General features: G+C 47.9%; 1 protein-coding gene across 3 annotated transcripts in view; it reads right to left on the bottom strand.

Moving 5' to 3' along the window:
* The window catches only part of LOC113437152 (fatty acyl-CoA reductase 2-like), a 67,915-nt gene that overhangs the window by 17,838 nt on the left and 32,723 nt on the right, over window positions 1-17,354 (bottom strand). For all 3 annotated transcript variants that reach the window (XM_026702023.2, XM_087934243.1, XM_026702032.2), the window contains 3 exons: window positions 6,852-7,075; window positions 4,121-4,296; window positions 956-1,135 (listed from right to left, as the gene is read on the bottom strand). In XM_026702023.2, the coding sequence (XP_026557808.2) occupies window positions 956-1,135; window positions 4,121-4,296; window positions 6,852-7,052 (557 nt within the window). In that variant the 5' untranslated portion in view covers window positions 7,053-7,075. The remainder of the gene's footprint in view (window positions 1-955; window positions 1,136-4,120; window positions 4,297-6,851; window positions 7,076-17,354) is intronic.

Below are 17,354 nucleotides of genomic sequence, written 5' to 3'. Positions count from 1 at the left end.
AGTTCCTGAGACAGGAAGTCTGGTCTTGCTAAGAATGTAATAAGGGTTAACGGAGAGGCAGTTTCTCTAAGCAACACCAGAATGTTTCCTTCCTGCCTTCCTTACAGGATTAGGCCAGTAATTTCTTCTAACAACCGGTTCTCCGAACTGCTTAGAATGTTAACAACCAGTTCTAGCAAATAGGTGCGAACTGGTGGAATCCCAGCCCTGGTGCCCAACCCCGAGTCTGTGTACTGGCACCAGTCTGTTGCATGCCAGCAACCAGGCCACGCAAACAAGCAAAGCCCCATCCATAGAATACATGCAGCACAGGAAACCATTAGCGCTCCGGTCCATGGAAAAACCTCTCTCCACAGAACTGGTCCCTGGTACCCAAAAGATTGGAGGCCATTGACTTATGTCACCAAGTCCAAAGGCTTCTTTGTTCTTTGTCCTTCTCCGCAGGAACAATGATGGTTGATGTTCTTTTGTCAGAGTACGTGTGTTTCCTCCTTCTCCATTACTATTTACCAGGGCAAAGTTCATTATATAATATAACCATTATATTTATGGTTATGATCACGATTTATCACTTGTTGCTCACATGTGCACTGAGAGTTTATGCACCGGAGATAAATTCCTTGGGTGTCCAATCACTTTTGGCCAGTAAAGAATTCTATTCTACATTGTAACAATACTCTTTGCATGAAGCATCTACATAAATCTTGTCCATTTCTGGAACTTCATTACCACAAATCCTCTCTCTGTTTTTACTTCAGCTGAGGTGTGGCAATCCACTCTGCAGAGCAGATCAGCTGAGCTAAAAAAACAAGGGAATATAGGACAGGAAATGGCAGGGGTGGGTGCGTGGGGCCAGTCAGAGATGATATTTGCCAGTTCTCCAAACTACTCAAAATGTTTACTACCAGCATGCCAGAACTGGTCTGAACTGGCTGAATACACCTCCATTACTTACCCCACCAGGTCCAAGAGCTTCTTTGGTTCTATAGGAACAGGATAGAAGACCTCCTCTATGTTCTTCCGATTACAGTTTGAGTAGGCCGTTGAAACGTGGATGAGGGCTTCAAGATTCTTCATCTGGTGGGCCAGCCCCAGGAGCTGCTGGGTGCCCATGACATTCAGGAGAAGGGCATCCCTGCTCAGGAAAGCACAAAAAGATAAGATGAGGTCCACCTGGTTGGATACCAGGTCCAAACCAATCCTCTTGGCTCTTCTGAGAGACGCCTCAGGAGCTTCAGGACATCTTGATGGCAAGATATCTCAGGTAGTGTGGAGAAGACCACAAGTGTAGTCTACATCACCTTATGAGAGGTCTCTGCTAGTAGTGGAAATGACTTGGTACAAAATAGTTGACCAACACCAGGGGTGGGATTCAAATTTTTTAACAACCGGTTCTGTGGGCACGGCTTAGTTGGTGGGCGTGGCTTGGTGGTCATGTGACTGGGTGGACATGGCTTGGTGGTCATGTTATTGACTGGGCGTGGCCAACTCAACATCATTCACATTGAAGCACGCATCTCCTCACATGGCCTCTCGTGACTGTAGCGATGATGCAACAGTTGTGTGAAAAAGGGTCATAAGTCACTTTTTTCAGTGCCATTGTAACTTTGAATGGTCACTCCACACAAGCAAAGTACCAGCAAAGAAGGGGGAAAAAAAACTCCAGAGACGTTCCTGAGACAGGAAGTCTAGTCCTGCTAAGGATGTAATAAGGGTTAACAGAGAGGCAGTTTCTCTAAGCAACACCAGAATGTTTCCTCCCTGCCTTCCTTACAGGATTGGGCCAGTAATTCCTTCTAACAACCGGTTCTCCAAACTGCTTAGAATGTTAACAACCGGTTCTAGTGAATAGGTGCGAACTGATAGAATCCCACCCCTGACCAATAACGCCCCCCACCAATAAAGATAACAGCATAACAGCATCATCTACAGTAGAGACAAACTCCACCCAGTTCCTGGACCCTGATTTTTAAGGCCATTTGCTTTTTTGGCAATGGGAAAATCAGAGCCTCTCTCTCAGTTCCCAAAGAGCATATCTTTTATTTCTGTTTATTTGGAGGCTGCCTATGTATGAGCAAAACCCTTTGAGCTCCCAGTGTTGTGTCCATTCGCTAACTAGGTTTGAAGAACGAAAGAATAAAATATTGGCAATGTACTTTTTTTTCATGATCTCCAAAGCAGGGGTCTCCGACCTTGGCAACTTTAAGACTTGTGCACTTTAACTCCCAGAATTCTCCAGCCAGCTTTGCTGGGAGTTGAAGTCCACAAGTCTTAAAGTTGCCAAGGTCGGAGACTCCGGCTCTAAAGGGTATCAGAGAGAAACAGTTTTCAGATAAAATGTTTTAATTTAAAACAAAAACAAAAACAGCATGTCTCGGGGAAAGTTCTAAGGATTGATGCCAAGCAGCAATAGGCAAGCAATGGCCAGCAAATTGCAGATTATAATTTTACTAATTTCCCAAGAATGTAGGTGCCTCATTTTTGATGGAATAATAAATAAATAAATAAATAAATAAGTTTGGAAAGAAAGTGGCAATTTTCTGGTGGCATTCATACCTTATCCAGATGCCCGGAACAATTTCAAATCAGATTGTCAAAGTTGAACATTTCCAAATTTTGCCAACATAAGTTTAGATAATTTTGATTCTAAGTTTTAAAGGATGGAAATGAATTTGGTTTGCCTCCCAGGTGCTTCCTGCTCCTCTCCATCACTTTGGTGGGAAATAGCACTCTTCATTAAATAGCACTCTTCAAACCAAACCAAACCAAACCAAACCAAACCAAACCAAACCAAACCAAACGAATAAGCCAAAGAAATATTTCATTCTTCTAATATTTAAGGTGTATTAAATATTTCATTATTTCTCCATTATTGGCCTCTCACTAACTAGTCTTTTGAAATCAGAAATGATTTCCAAAGGTGTTAAGCACACCTTTGCTTGAAGAAGCCAAGGGAAGTGTTCTGACCTAGGCTTCACAAAATCCTGTAGCAGACTCCTCGTCCTGCCAAAACCCCTTTTATTTAGGCTTCCTCTCATTCACAAAAAGCAAAGTCCTGGCAAACAGTCTTTCAAGAGAGATTTACAACAACAGATCTTACCGGGCTTGGAGAGCTGTCAGGTCAATCATTGCAAAGCTGTAGCAGAAAATACTTGGCAAGGAGTCACAAACAAATCTTCACCCTAATTAAATGAACTAATTGCCTCCTCTAAACACCACTCCCCTTTTGCTCCTCTTTCTTCCCTATGGGTGGAGCCATTCACCGTCCACCTGTGTCTTTACTCCTGAGTCGACACTTGTGCCTTAGCTGTTCCCTTCTCCTGGCAGCTCTGCACATGTGCACACTGGGAACAGGCTCCAGCTGTTCTTCTGCCCCACTGATGTCCAACTCCAAAGGCAGCTGATAACTGTTGGATGGCCCTGGCCCCATCTCTGCTTCCGACGCAGAGCCCTCGTCCAAGCCTCTCCCAGACTCCAGGACTGGCCCATGTTCCTCCCCAACTTACTCACTGCCCGAGTCTGGCGGGCCACAAAAGGAGGATCTTATACAAAGCCTGGTTCACTAAAGAAGCAAGGTTCTTTGGTTCTGTCAGGCAAACAAGTAAACTTGATGGATTTCTTCATCACCTTTTTACACATAGTCCTCAATTTATAACTAGTCATTTAATGAAGTCTGTAGGGATTCTCAGTCATCCAGGTCATGGTTGTCCCAAAAGTGCTTTTCCAGGAGGCAACTGGACTTTCTTGCTTTTTTTTTCTTTTGAAGACATTTTACTTCTCATGCAAACAACCAGCTGCCTGCTAGGAGTCTAATTCCTTCTATTCCCCACTATCCTGTCAGAGCTGAAGAAGCTTCTTGAATGAGAAGTGAAATGTCTTCAAAGAAAAAATCCAGGTCCAGTCATGTGGATGCCTTGACTTGTGACCATCATGACTTAACCCAGAAATTCCAGGCTCCATTATGGTTGTAAGTCGAGGACTATCTCAGTGGTGGGATATCAATTTTTTTCCTACCGGCTCTATGACAGTGCGCTTGCTGTATTTAGTTATATCTCCTTTCAAGAAAATATAATTGGGGCTGGATGGCAAGAAACCCAAGGAGAGAGCAAGGAGAACCTACTTCAGGGGCTCGTCGAATCGAACCGTTGCAGCACAATGGAAGATGATGTTGACCTCAGAGACCAGCTCCTCCATGTCTTTGGAAGGAATGGCCAAGTTTGGCTGGGTGAGCTCAGCGCTGATGGGCTTAATCTTCTCGTGGAAATTGGGCCACTCTTCCCGGACTCTGTCAAACACCTAGAGTGGAACAGACAATATTCACTTAACAAAGGAGGAAAATGCTCCAGGGTCCTAAGATTGAAATCCACCAGGAATTAACTCAAAGGTGCCTTTTCAAGAGGCAGCTGGACTTTCTGGTTTCTCTTTGAAGACATTTCCCTTCTCATCCAAGAAGCTTCTTCACTCTGAACTGAGGAAGGATTCTTGGATGAGAAGTGAACCGCTCCAAAGAAAAAGCAAAAAGTCCAGTCGCCTCTTGAAAAAGCATCTTTGGGACAACTGTGACCTGGATGACTGAGAATCTCCACAGACACCAGGAATTAATTTAATTTCATTAATTAATTTGATACGATTTTATTTGCTATTTACTTGATATTATTAATAACAGCATTAAAATGCTAGCAGATAGAGCCACAATGACTGCTGAGCAGACTTTTCAAAAATATGGATCAACCCAAGAAAATACAAACTTTCGGTATACTTTTTTTTTAAATCTTTTTTACTCCCTTAATTTTTTATTTTTCCTATGATTACTCAAGTAGTTAGTCAGGTTTGACAGCTGCATCTCTTTCAGCCAACTTTGATAATTAATATCTGATTATTTGTGTTTCTTTTCAAAGATTTCAGCCATATTCCCTCAAAAGAATATCAAAACCAGAGGACAAATTTAATTCAATGGGAAGAGTAAGACGATTTGCATAGTGATTGCTTTCCATAATTATCAGAGAGAGATGCAGCTGTCAAACATGATTAATTACTTGACTAATCATAGGGAAAGTCAGATTCTGTATTCCACCTGGGTTGGCCAAGGAGGAGGAGATAGGAAAGGAGGAGGCAAACTTTCTGCTTGCTGATGGAGAAGAAGGAAAAGCTTTGACGGAACCAAAGAGACAAGGAAATCAGAAGGAGGAAGGAACAAAGTCTGTTCTTCTCTCTCTCTCTTTTTTTTTATTGCTTTACAGGTAGTCCTCAATGTACGACCACAAGTGAGTCCAAAGGTTCTCTTGCCAAGTGAAACATTTTGTTGTGGCCTGTCAGCAGCCAGTGGACCTGGTGGCAGACTTGGACAGTGAGGAGGTTGGGGAGGAACATGGGCCAGTCCTGGAGTCTGGGGAAGGCTCTGACGAGGGCTCTGCATTGGAGGCAGAGATGGAGCCAGGGCTGCCCGACAGTTTCAGCTGCCTTCAGAGATCAGTGGGGCAAAAGAATAGCTGGAGCCTGTTCCCGATGTGTTCATGTGCAGAACTGCCAGGAGAAGGGAACAGTTAAGGAACAAGGGTTGATTTGGGAGTAAAGGCACAGGTGGACGGTGAATGGCCCCTCCCAAAGGGAATAAAGAAGAGCAGAAGGGGAGTGGTGTTTGCAGGAGACAATTAGTTCATTTAATTAGTGTGAAGATTTGTTCCTGACTTCTTGCCAACTATTTTCTGCTAGTGTTGCGCTTGGAAGCTATCGGCCTGGCAAACCCCCAAGCCTGATAAGGACTGTGGTTGCAATTCACCCTTGAAAGACTGTTTGCCGGGACTTTGCTGGATGTGAATGAGAGGAATTCACATTAACCTAAATAAAAGGGGTTTTGTCGGGACGAGGAGTCTGCTTTGGGATTTTGGCAAGCCTAGAGCAGAATACATTTGTTAAATGAGGTTTGCCCTCTTTTGCCCCCTTTCTTGCCACTGTTGTTAAGTGAATCACTGTGGTTGTTGAGTTAGTAACATGGTTGTTAAGTGAATCTGATTTTCCTATTGACTCTGCTTGTCAGACAGTCACAAAAGGGGAACACGTGACCCAGGGACACAGCAACCGTCATAAATATGAACCAGTTGCCAAGCAGCCCAATTTTGATCACGTGACTACGAGGGTGTTGCAATGGTCATAAGTCTGAATGTCATACTCTTGGTGGAGACTGACTCTGAGGAAGAGGAGGAACAGCCAACAGGGAGTGGAAGTGTGGCTCCGGAGGTGGTGGAGGAGGCTGGGGAGGGGCAGAGGCTGGCTGAGCAGTCAGAAGAGGACCCAGGCCCATCCCCTCTCCCTCCTAGGGCACACAGGGAAGAGAGGATAAGGGAGAGACATGAATGTCATGGTCTACGGGGCAGGAAAGGGCCTTGATCCTCTTCATGGGCTGCAGCTGTGAGAACTGGCTTAAAAGGATGAAAAAAAAGTCTCTGTGGTCATGTGGCCGGCATGACTAAATGCCAAAGGCTCATGAATCACTGTTACCAAAGGGGCCTCTATTTTTCGACTTGCATTTTTACATGCTTTCGAACTGCTAGGTTGGTAGAAGCTGGGACAAGTAGCGTGAGTTCACTCCGTTATGCAGCGCTAGGGATTCAAACCGCCGAACTGCCGACCTTTCTGATCAACAAGCTCAGCGTCTTAGCCACTCAGCCACCGCATCCCATCTTATTAACTGGATCAACATGGACTTGATTAACATGGCTAAAATGTGTTTAATAAATAAAATGCACAAATCTCATAGTTGCCTCTTTGGGATTAAGACCAGACGTGCTTCCCTACCATAGCAGTGAACCTATGGCAAAGCCCTACCAGCGTCTACCCTGGGAATTCCTTACCTTGCATTTCAGCAGATTCTCCACTCGGGTTTGCATGGAACGTCCACCTTTGGGCCGCACACACACGTAGATGGCTTTCACGTCGTGGCAAGACCGGAGAAGCTTCTCAACCAGGACTTTCCCCATAAACCCAGTGGCTCCTGTAACAAGAATTGACTTCCCGCTATAGTAAGTGCCAACCAAAGACACGGTGTCCTTCATTTCCAAGCTCTTGGTGGCAGGATCTAGAAGGAAAACACATGGAATCACACTGTGATGACCCATAGTCTGTCAAAATAACCCAAAACCCCAAACTTATATTAAAGTCCGGTAAGGCCTTCAACTTAACTTCACTGTTTTATTAGGCACAGTTTAAAGTCACAAAAGTAATTAAGGAGGCAAACAGAAAACCAAAACAAACCGCATTGATGAGAGTTCTGAAGCAAGCCGAGAAAACTAATTATAAACTCCAGGAAAATAACTGAGAAAAGTCCATGGGAAGAACGCCAGCAAAGATAAACCTCTTTCAAGGTAAACGCTAATTGACTCCAGCAATTCTAACTGCGCAGTTGCAAACTTATATACATAGCTCCCACCTGCAAGCCATGAGGAGGATCATGGTAATCTCCTCTTGAGTAGAACTCGCTTTTCCCTGATCCTCTCCTCCCTGTGTGACCTAGGATGGATAGGGGATGGGCCTGGATCCTCCTCTGACTGCTCAGCTGGCCTCTGCCCTTCCCCAGCCTTCTCCACTACCTCTGGAGCCACACTCCCACTCCCTGTTGGCTGTTCCTCCTCTTCCTCAGAGTCAGACTCCACCAGGGGCATGACACACACACAATTCGATCTGCACAGCATATGGAACAACCTTTGAAGCTGTCCAGTGGTCTACAGCAGTGGCCCCCAACCTTTTTTGTGCCACGGCCCGGTATCGGCATCACAAAATGATCTGCGGCCCAGTACCGGCATCAGCACGCATGACAAGGCAAGGTGACCAGCCAGCCAGCCATCCCCTGCTTCTCCCCACCACCTTCAACTCCTCCTTTGTACCTTTGTTGATGGGCTTCGCTTCGGGATGGCTTCGGGACGGTCGCTCGGCTCGCCTTGCCTTGGGTGCTGAAAGAATCCTCGCACCTTAGTTTTGTTCGAAGCCCACCCCTTTGATGAAACTAAGGCAGGAGGATTCCTTCAGGACCCAAACACCGCTTTCCAACCAGAAAAGCTCACCCGGAAGCACTTTCTCATCAAACAAGATGGCGGCGCCCAGCAAACCAGTGGCCCTGTAGGAAATGTTCCACGGACCGGTACTGGTCCGCGGCCCGGTGGTTGGGGACCCCTGGTCTACAGTACATCTGTTGAAAGTGTTTGAAGTAGTGGTGGGATTCAAAAAGTTTTACCACCGGTTCGCTGGGCATGGCTTGGTGGGCACACTTTGCACATACGCACACACTTTGCGTGTGTGCGTGCCAAATGCACACTTTGCGCAGGTGCAGAGGCATTCCGACTCACTTCCTGCAAGCCTGCACGATCCCGGTCACTTCAGCAGCTGTCACGCAGCACTTTGCTGTGCCGTGCAAAGCAACTGCACTTCAAAAAACAGAAGATGAAAGTGAGTATGGGAGCCTGGGTGTTATGTTCTGAGAACCCTAGGAGTTCTCACTCAGGTCCATTCACTTTGCGGGGGCTTTTTCCCCTTCACTCATTGGTTGGTTCTCCCCAGCAGCCAGCTATAAAAGCAGGCTGCGGGGTCCAACCAGTCGCTGATCGCTGCGAGCCAGTTCCCGGCTTGGCAAGCACGGTCAGCCCTTTATTGTTATAATAAAGTATTGTTGCACTCATGCTCTGGTTCAGCCTCTCCTTTCCCAAACTTAACACTGGCGACGAGGGTGGGATGGCTACCAGAAGCACCATGCAACCGCTGAGTCACTAGCCACCGATCCGCAGCCAGAGAGAGAGAGCGATCGGCCGGCGATAAGAGCAATGCTGATCCGCAGCCAGATAGAGCGGTCAGCAAGCAAAAGAGCGAACGCTGATCCGCTGACAGAGAGAGCGGTCAGAATCGAAAGTTAGAAGCGCCTGTAGCCGCTTGTTAGCCCAGCTACAGGGAAAGTGAAGCGCTGCGAGCCGCAGCCGCTCGTTTGTTTAGGCGCGAAATTCAAACGGCTGTCATTTGAATTTCAAACCTAAAAGGTACAGCGCGGTGCTGTAGTCAAGTCACTGACGCCCACACAGGCGCGAATTCAAACGCTGCCAACGGCTGATAGCCAAACCGTGTGCTAGCCCAGAGAGAGAGAGGATTGCAAAAGCCTCTCCAGAGCTGAAATCACTTGCCTGCCACAGGCACTAGAACCTTTGCCGCTGCCCCAGAGAGATTTTGTCCACAGGTTGTTCCACCGGTCCCATCACCATGAATTCCAATCCAGTCTTCCCAGCGTTCAAACCGGATGAGGAGAAGTGGGAATCATACAAGAACCGCTTCAACCATTATATCGATGCAATCGGGCTGGCTGATGCTGGGGAGCATCGAAAAAATCGTATTTCTGATCTACTGTGGAGCCATCGCTTTCGATACTGCCACAGCCCTCATGGCTCCACGTGAGTTGAAAAACGTTCCTTGGTCTGAACTACTTGAAATCCTCACTAACCACTATTCTCCCAGACCCTCACAGATTGCCAGGAGATTCACCTTCCGTATGAGGAAGCAATCGGACAAGGAGTCCATCAATCAATACATGGCCGCCCTCAGAACAGCAGCACTGCATTGTGGGTTTGGAACCTACCTGGAGGACATGCTCCTCGGTCAACTAGTCTGCGGGGTCAAGGACCTCCACCTTCAGAGGCGCCTTCTCGCTAAAAAGGACCTCACCCTAGCGCAAGCCGTCGAGGAGGCCTTGGCAGCAGAACTGGCAGCGCACTCCAGCCACCGAAATCCATGGCCCGACTGCAAAGCTAACGACAGTTCCAGTCCACTCCGAGGAGGTGGTAGCAGAGGAAGCCCCTAGTGATGAAAACGACGTCCACCGCTCTCTCCAACGCCAGACGGCCGCAGGTAGGAGCCAAACAAGAAAACATCGGTCCGCCCAGGCACATCACCCTGTGCCTAGCCTGTGGTGGATCTCATCTGAGGCCACCTGCAAGTTCAAAGGAGCCACCTGCAATAACTGCCATAAAAGGGGCACATCGCGAGAGTCTGCCAAGCCCCTCAAAACTCAGCACAAAGGCACCCCCCTTCTCACACTCTGGACCGCAGAGGCAAGTATTGAACTGTCGCACTCACCACCATACCAAGCACACTTGCCACACTGTTAGTAAAATCTCTCTCCGTTTACTTAGAAGGTAAACCGTGCCGCATGGAGGTTGACACAGGGTCAGCGCTCTCAATTATCTCGTGGAACACCCTCAAGAGGCTCCAGCCCAGCCTATCAACTAGACGGCTCCAGAAGTGCCAGTTTAGCCTGAAGGACTACCAGGGGAGGACCATTCCTGTAATCGGCAGAGGCAAGTTCCTTGTCAATTTTAGAGCTTTTAAAGGTCACCTACCTCTAGTGGTAGTTAACGGCAATCTCCCTACTTTATTGGGGCTCGATTGGTTTCCCCATCTCGGCCTAGGGCTAACAGGAGTCCATGCTGTCTCAACCTCTGACACTGACTCCTTATTCGCTGATTACTCAGATGTATTCAGCGATGAGCTGGGGTGTTACAACGGTACCCCTATCTCATTCTCAGTCGAACCCCAGGCAGTCCCAATCAGACTAAAACCGCGGAGGGTCCCATTCGCGATTCGGCCAAAACTAGATGCGGAATTGGATAAACTGTTAAAACAAGGGGTTATTGAGCCAACAGATTTCGCCAAATGGGAGACGCCCATTGTCACACCCTCAAAAAGACGGTAGCCTGAGAATTTGCTCGGACTACAAGACCACAATCAATAAGTTTCTTCAAGTCAGCGCTTACCCAGTGCCCGTCATTCAGCATTTATTACACACTTTTGAACCCGGCAGCATTTTTGCCAAATTGGACATGTCTCAAGCGTATCAACAGTTCCCTGTTGACAACCAAACAGCGGCACTCCAGACCATTGTCACTCACAGGGGTGCTTTCCGATGCAAGCATCTCCAATTTGGCGTAAGTGTTGCCCCAGGTATTTTTCAATCCCTCATGGAGCGGATTTTGCAGGGCCTCCTGGTGTAGTACCCTACTTCGACGACATCTTAGTCTCGGCCAGGGACAGACCCCAACTCTTCCAGAGAGTCAGAGCAGTGTTAGAGAGGTTCAGACAGCATGGCCTCAAATTGAAAAAAAGAAAATGCGCCATTGCCACTAGACAGGTGGACTTTCTGGGTTATAAAATTGACGCCTCAGGCATTCACCCCTGGAGTCCAAGGTTAAGGCAATTCATGAGGCACCCACTCCAACCTCCAAAACTGAACTACAGGCCTTCTTGGGCTATTGAACTTTTACGCCTCCTTCTTGCCCCATAAAGCATCAGTAGCTGAACCCCTACACAGATTACTGGATAAAAATCACCTTGGCACTGGGGGCACAAATAAGACGCTGCTTTTCACGCCGTCAAATCACTACTCACGTCAGAGGCGGTACTTATTCAATTCGACCCCAACCTTCCATTAGTGCTGGCAGCAGACGCATCTCCATTTGGAATCGGGGCAGTATTAAGTCACAGGCTTCCCAATGGCGCCGAGGCTCCCATTGCTTTTTTCTCCAGGACGCTCTCTACAACAGAGTGCAATTACAGCCAGATCGATAAGGAAGCTCTAGCAGCTGTTGCAGCAGTGAAAAAATTTCACGAGTTTCTCTTTGGCCATTTTTTCGAGCTGGTCACGGACCACAAGCCCTCCTGGGTCTACTAGCTGGGACAAACAGACCCCTCAGGTCCTTTCTCCTAGAATGACGAGATGGACCCTCTTCCTTGCAGCCTACTCCTACAGACTCATACACCGCCCAGGTAAAACATTGTCCCACGCTGACGCTCTCAGCCGCTGTCCCTTGCCGGCTCCAGCTGAAGACCCTGCTCCTGTCCACGCTATTTTTGAGGTCACCCAACTGGACCTCCCCATCACTGCCCTTGACATTGCTGCTAAAACCAAGGCAGACAAAACGCCGCCCAGGTGCTCGACTGGGTGAGGAGGGGGTGGCCGGGTGGCAATGTTGAAAACAAATTCGCACCTTTCAAGACCCGCATGCAGGAATTGTCCAGTTTGCAGGGCTGTCTACTGTGGGGCACTCGAGTGGTCATCCCGACCTCCCTGCGTACCCGAGTTCTGGAGGCATTGCACGAGGGACACCCTGGCATCGTTAGAATGAAGGCATTAGCACGCAGCCACGTATGGTGGCCGGGCCTCGACGAGGACGCCGCAAGATGGGTAAGCTCCTGCAACCCTGCCAGGAATCCCGTCCAGCTCCTCCTATTGCCACCCCTACTAAATGGGAGAGCGCCAGCGCCTCGTGGTCCAGAATTCACATCGACCTGGCTGGCCCTTTGCATGGGAAAATGTTCCTAGTGGTCGTGGACTCCTATTCTAAATGGATTGACGTAGCACAGCTATCCACCACCACCACACAAGCAATTACCAAAGTATTAACTCGCCTGTTTGTAACACACGGGCTATCCGACTCCATTGTCTCCGACAATGGCCCACAGTTCGCATCAACCGAGTTCAGCCGTTTTGCTGCTAACCTGGGTATCCGCCACATTTTCACAGCCCCATTTCATCCTGCCAGTAACGGATTGGCTGAAAAGGCCGTCAGGACCACTAAAGAAGCCCTGGCAAGGTTCAGTAAGGATGATTGGCACCACAAACTCGCGCGTTTCCTGATGAGCCAGCACTCAACTCCATGTTCAGTCACCAATAAGTCCCCAGCTGAGCTCCTGATGGGCAGGCGCCTGAGGACTGTACTGGACAGACTGCACCCACAATACTGCCCTGACTCTCCCCTCGCTTCCACATCGGGGTTAGACATTTTATCTTACAGGAGCCAGTATTCGCGAGGAACTTCGCTGGAGACCCCCTGTGGATCCCGGGCGAGATCGTGGCCATCACCGGACCCAGGTCGTATCGAGTCAGACTGGAGGACGGTCGTGTCTGGAGAAGGCACCTGGACCAGCTGCGTAGGCGTCTCAGCACCTCGCTAGCAGGGACCCAGAATTACAAAACGAAGGGAGGCCTCAACATCAACCCCACATCCACATCCTTCCCGGCGACCAGTTTACACCGGCAGCCATTCCAGAAAGCCCGAACACGGACAGCGGCGCCCAGACGGCTGACCAGTCCGATCCAGTCTACGGAGCACGTCCCAGTGACCAACCCTACGAGTCCCGGACCTGCCCGAACCGAGGGGCACGTTGGTGACACTTTACCAGCTCTGCCTTCCCAGGCAGACCCTGAACGGACTGACAGCGTTCCAGAGCTGCGCCGTTCCCGGGCGCCAGCATAAACCTCCTGCCTACCTCAAAGACTATGCGTGTTCGCATCTGGGGGAAGGGGTGTTATGTTCTGAGAACCCTAGGAGTTCTCACCAGGTCCATTCACTTTGCGGGGCGTTTCCCTTCACTCATTGGTTGGTTCTCCCCAGCAGCCAGCTATAAAAGCAGGCTGCGGGTCCAACCAGTCGCTGATCGCTGCGAGCCAGTTCCCGGCTTGGCAAGCACGGTCAGCCCTTTATTGTTATAATAAAGTATTGTTGCACTCATGCTCTGGTTCAGCCTCTCCTTTCCCAAACTTAACCTGGGCAGGCGGGTGGGCCCAACAGTAGAGCGGCAGAGAGAACTGGTTTGGCCTCCACTTCTCATTGCTGCTACTGGCTCGGCAGAACCGGGCCAAACTAGTAGAATACCACCGCTGGTTAGAAACTTATCGTTGTTCAATGTGGCAAAGAACTGGAGGGAGGGAAGGGTGAGAAAGAATGCAGAGACTCCAGGGATAAACCATGAGAGCCAAGAACCCACCAAGGTCATGGCTGCTGGTGTCCAACGAAGAAGCGAACCGTTCTCAAAATAAAAGGACAATTCCTCATTGGACTGTGCAAACATCTGTTGGCAGTCAAAACCCACCCCTCTCCCACATGGCTAATTATGTTCAGCAGGAAAAACGGTGGCCTCGGCTGATTAATTTTAATTCAAGACTAGCACTCTTTGCTTCAATCAAATACTTATCCTCTTGCCATGTGGGGATGCTTTCCCCCAGCCCAAACCCAGATCCATTCATCAGGCCAAGCTTCGTGTGACTGCAAAGAGAAAGGAAGGTGTCATTCGCACTTGAAGACTCACCCAGGTGCAATCTAAAAGCAGCCCCGATTGCTGCCAAGCAGCAAAAAGAGGATCTGGAGATTTCCTTCCAATCTCTTTACCGTCCTTCCCCCCACCCCACCCTAACACATCTCTCTTTCCTCCTGCTTGGGAATCGCCATCTCTGGGATGCCATCCTACATCAGCATAAACCATAGCTAAGGATGTTTACAGTTCATTCCCTTTTTTGCCGCTCAGTCGGACAACTGACTGCAAAGAGAAAGAAAGCTATCACCAGCAGAAAAAAAACAAAAATAAAAGAGCCTCGGTGACGCAGTGGTTAGAGTGCAGTACTGCAGGCTACTTCTGCTGACTGCCAGCTGCCTGCAATTTGGCAGTTCGAATCCCGCCAGGCTCAGGGTTGACTCATCCTTCCATCCTTCCAAGGTGGGTAAAAAATGAGGACCCCGATTGTTGGGGGCAACATGCTGACTCTGTGAACTGCTTAGAGAGGGCTGTAAAAGCAGTATAAAGTGGTATATAAGTCTAAGTGCTATTGCTATAAACTCTTGACAACTCCTTCTTCTACTCAGTTTCTGCTAAGTATGTCATATTATTAAAAAAAAAAAAAGATCTAGTCATGATGGTTGAGGGAATGGTGCCTCCATCCCACCCTCCAATATCTGGTTAAGAGTTCAAATGTCACCCCAGCAAGTTCAGGATTCAGTGCTTTATACCCCTCGGCCTATCAAGAGGGCAATGAGAAGCCATGCTATGCAGTGGTGGGATTCAAATTTTTTTACTACCAGTTCTGTGGGCGTAGCTTGGTGGGTGTGGCATGTTGGGCATGGCATGTTGGGCATGGCAGAGGAAGGTTACTGCAAAATCCCCATTCCCTCCCCAGCCCACTAACCTGCTTTCCAGCTCCGTTCTCCTCTGCAGGGCAACCAAAGGAGACCCAGCCAATCAGCTTGTACTCGGGAGGCATAGAAGAGATGGGGTGGGGCCAGTCAGAGGTGAGATTTGCCAATTTTCTGAACTACTCAAAATTCCCGCGACCGGTTCTCCAGAACTGGTCAGAACTGGTTGAATACCATTTCTGATCCTAGGTGATTGCACAGCATTCTTTTTCACAGACCTGGCCTTGAAGATCAAGGAAAGTTCCTTGCCCACAGAAAAAAAAGTCTTAAGTGAGGGAAGGCCTTCTTCTCACCCAGGTTAGAAAAACTTGCCAGCCTTTTCCCAGGAAAGCATTATGTACACCTTTGTTCATTGAGCCATTTCCATTTCCATACCTCCTGATTCCTTAATGATTCAGTGGCTTACAAATAAAAGGAGAAAGACAATGTGTGCAGAAAAAGTCAAAGCAACCAAAAGATTATCATAATCTTCAAATCCTTCTTTCTGCACAAGGTGTACTGGCTTAACATGCAACAGGCCAAGCTTTGTCAAAATCATAATTGGTGTTATTACTCTGATAACTCTTAATTAAAAATATCTCTGGAGTTATTATTTAAAACAAAATAAACAAGTTTGCTAGGGGTAGTGACAAGCTTTTGTAAGCAAAAGTCAGTTCTCCGTTACATCATTAGACAAAAATAGTTTCAGTTTTCAGCAGTCCAATTCCCAGATTTGCCAAGTCACACTTCTGAGGTTGTGGAAGACAGAATACGGACAAGTGGAGTCATTTAGAGGATTAATGTAGGCCTGGTTCCCAAAGGCAGAGTGCAACAGAGACATTAATGAAATAGAGTGAGCTATCTTCTGCGTGATCCTTGGTGCACTCTGAGCTTGGTGATTTTCTTGCAGACGTTTCATTACCAGCCTAGGTAATATCATCAGTGATTTTTAAAAAATGGTAAAAGTTACCCTATCAGTCTGACTCTGGGGCCTCCAAGGCAGTGGTGGGATTCAAAACTTTTGTCTACCGGTTCTGTGGGTGTGGCTTGGTGGGCGTGGCAGGGGAAGGATACTGTAAAATCCCCATTCCCTCCCCACCCCATTAACCCGCTTTCCAGCTCCGTTCTCCTGTACAGGGCAACCAAAGAAGACCCAGCCAATCAGCTGAGGCAGAGAAGAGATGGCGGCGAGGCCAGTCAGAGGTGGGATTTGCCGGTTCTTCAAACTACTCAAAATTCCTGCTACCGATTTTCCAGAACTGTTCAGAACCTGTTGAATACCATCTCTGCTCCAAGGTCCCTTCCAGCTCTGTTATTCTGTATTGCTTGATTATCGTTTTATTTACTGGTGTCGTTGTTCGGAGCTGCCCAGAGTTGCTTAAGTAGGCAGCCATATAAACCTGCAGGAAGCCACACACAGAAGAATGAAATATTTTGAGGATGTTGGAAGTTAAAACTCACCCCTCTCCTAGAAAAATGAAATATTTTATGATATATTAAAAAGGCAGAATATTTCCCCTAAAAGAGAAGTAGAAACTCAGAGAGGCAGAAACTCAGCACCCCACCACCACCTTTGTTAATGGGCCATTAAGGCCTGGGCCAGTCTATTCTACACAACGAAGATCTACCTTCTTCAAGCAGAGCCATTTAATTGCCCTTCCTTGTACCACCCACCAAATTTCAACCAAACTTAGCACACAAGACAATCTACAAAGCTAGCTATGACCTCTGACAGCAACCAATCAGGATACTCTTCCTGTGGCCCAGGAAGTTCAAAACCAGAGAGAGCATAAAACCCTTTTCTTCGCCCAAGAGCTCCAAGGCATGTGATCCTGTCCACCATTAAACCATCTTTCCAAACAGCCTCCCATATTTCCTCTTGGAACTGAACCCAGAAGGATATTTCTTCCAACAAGGAATATTGGGGGGGGGGGGGGGGAGGCAGAATATTATATTTCCCTAAAGGAGAAATGGAGGAACATGCTCTTGGAGATAGAAAACAGCCCCCCGCCCCCCAAGTCTTTCTTAACAGCCCCAACAGATACTGAGGCCAGCTTTTAGAAATGTAGATTTGGTCATCTATTCAAGAAAAGACGTTCTGGAACAAAGACACAATGGTAGGATTAGAGAGTAGTCCCTCACCGAAGATCCAACACAGGAAAAAGCTATTAAGCCACCATAGGAATTGCCCAACACACCCTTTCAGAACACAAGCCCCTTCATCACCCTCAAAAACTTCAACCAAAGTTAGCTCAGACATAAACATCTAGGATTTTTAATTTGCCTATAGAGCCAGCTATGACCCCTACATAACCCCTACATGGGAGTCTGATAACAGCCAATAGAATGTTCTTGCCGAAATTACACAGTGCTGAAGAAAAT

The sequence above is a fragment of the Pseudonaja textilis genome, chromosome 5, assembly GCF_049901715.1.
Source record: "Pseudonaja textilis isolate UNSWEBS1 chromosome 5, rPseTex1.2, whole genome shotgun sequence".
In the NCBI taxonomy this organism is placed as follows: domain Eukaryota; kingdom Metazoa; phylum Chordata; class Lepidosauria; order Squamata; family Elapidae; genus Pseudonaja; species Pseudonaja textilis.
This window is presented reverse-complemented; position numbering and strand designations above follow the sequence as displayed.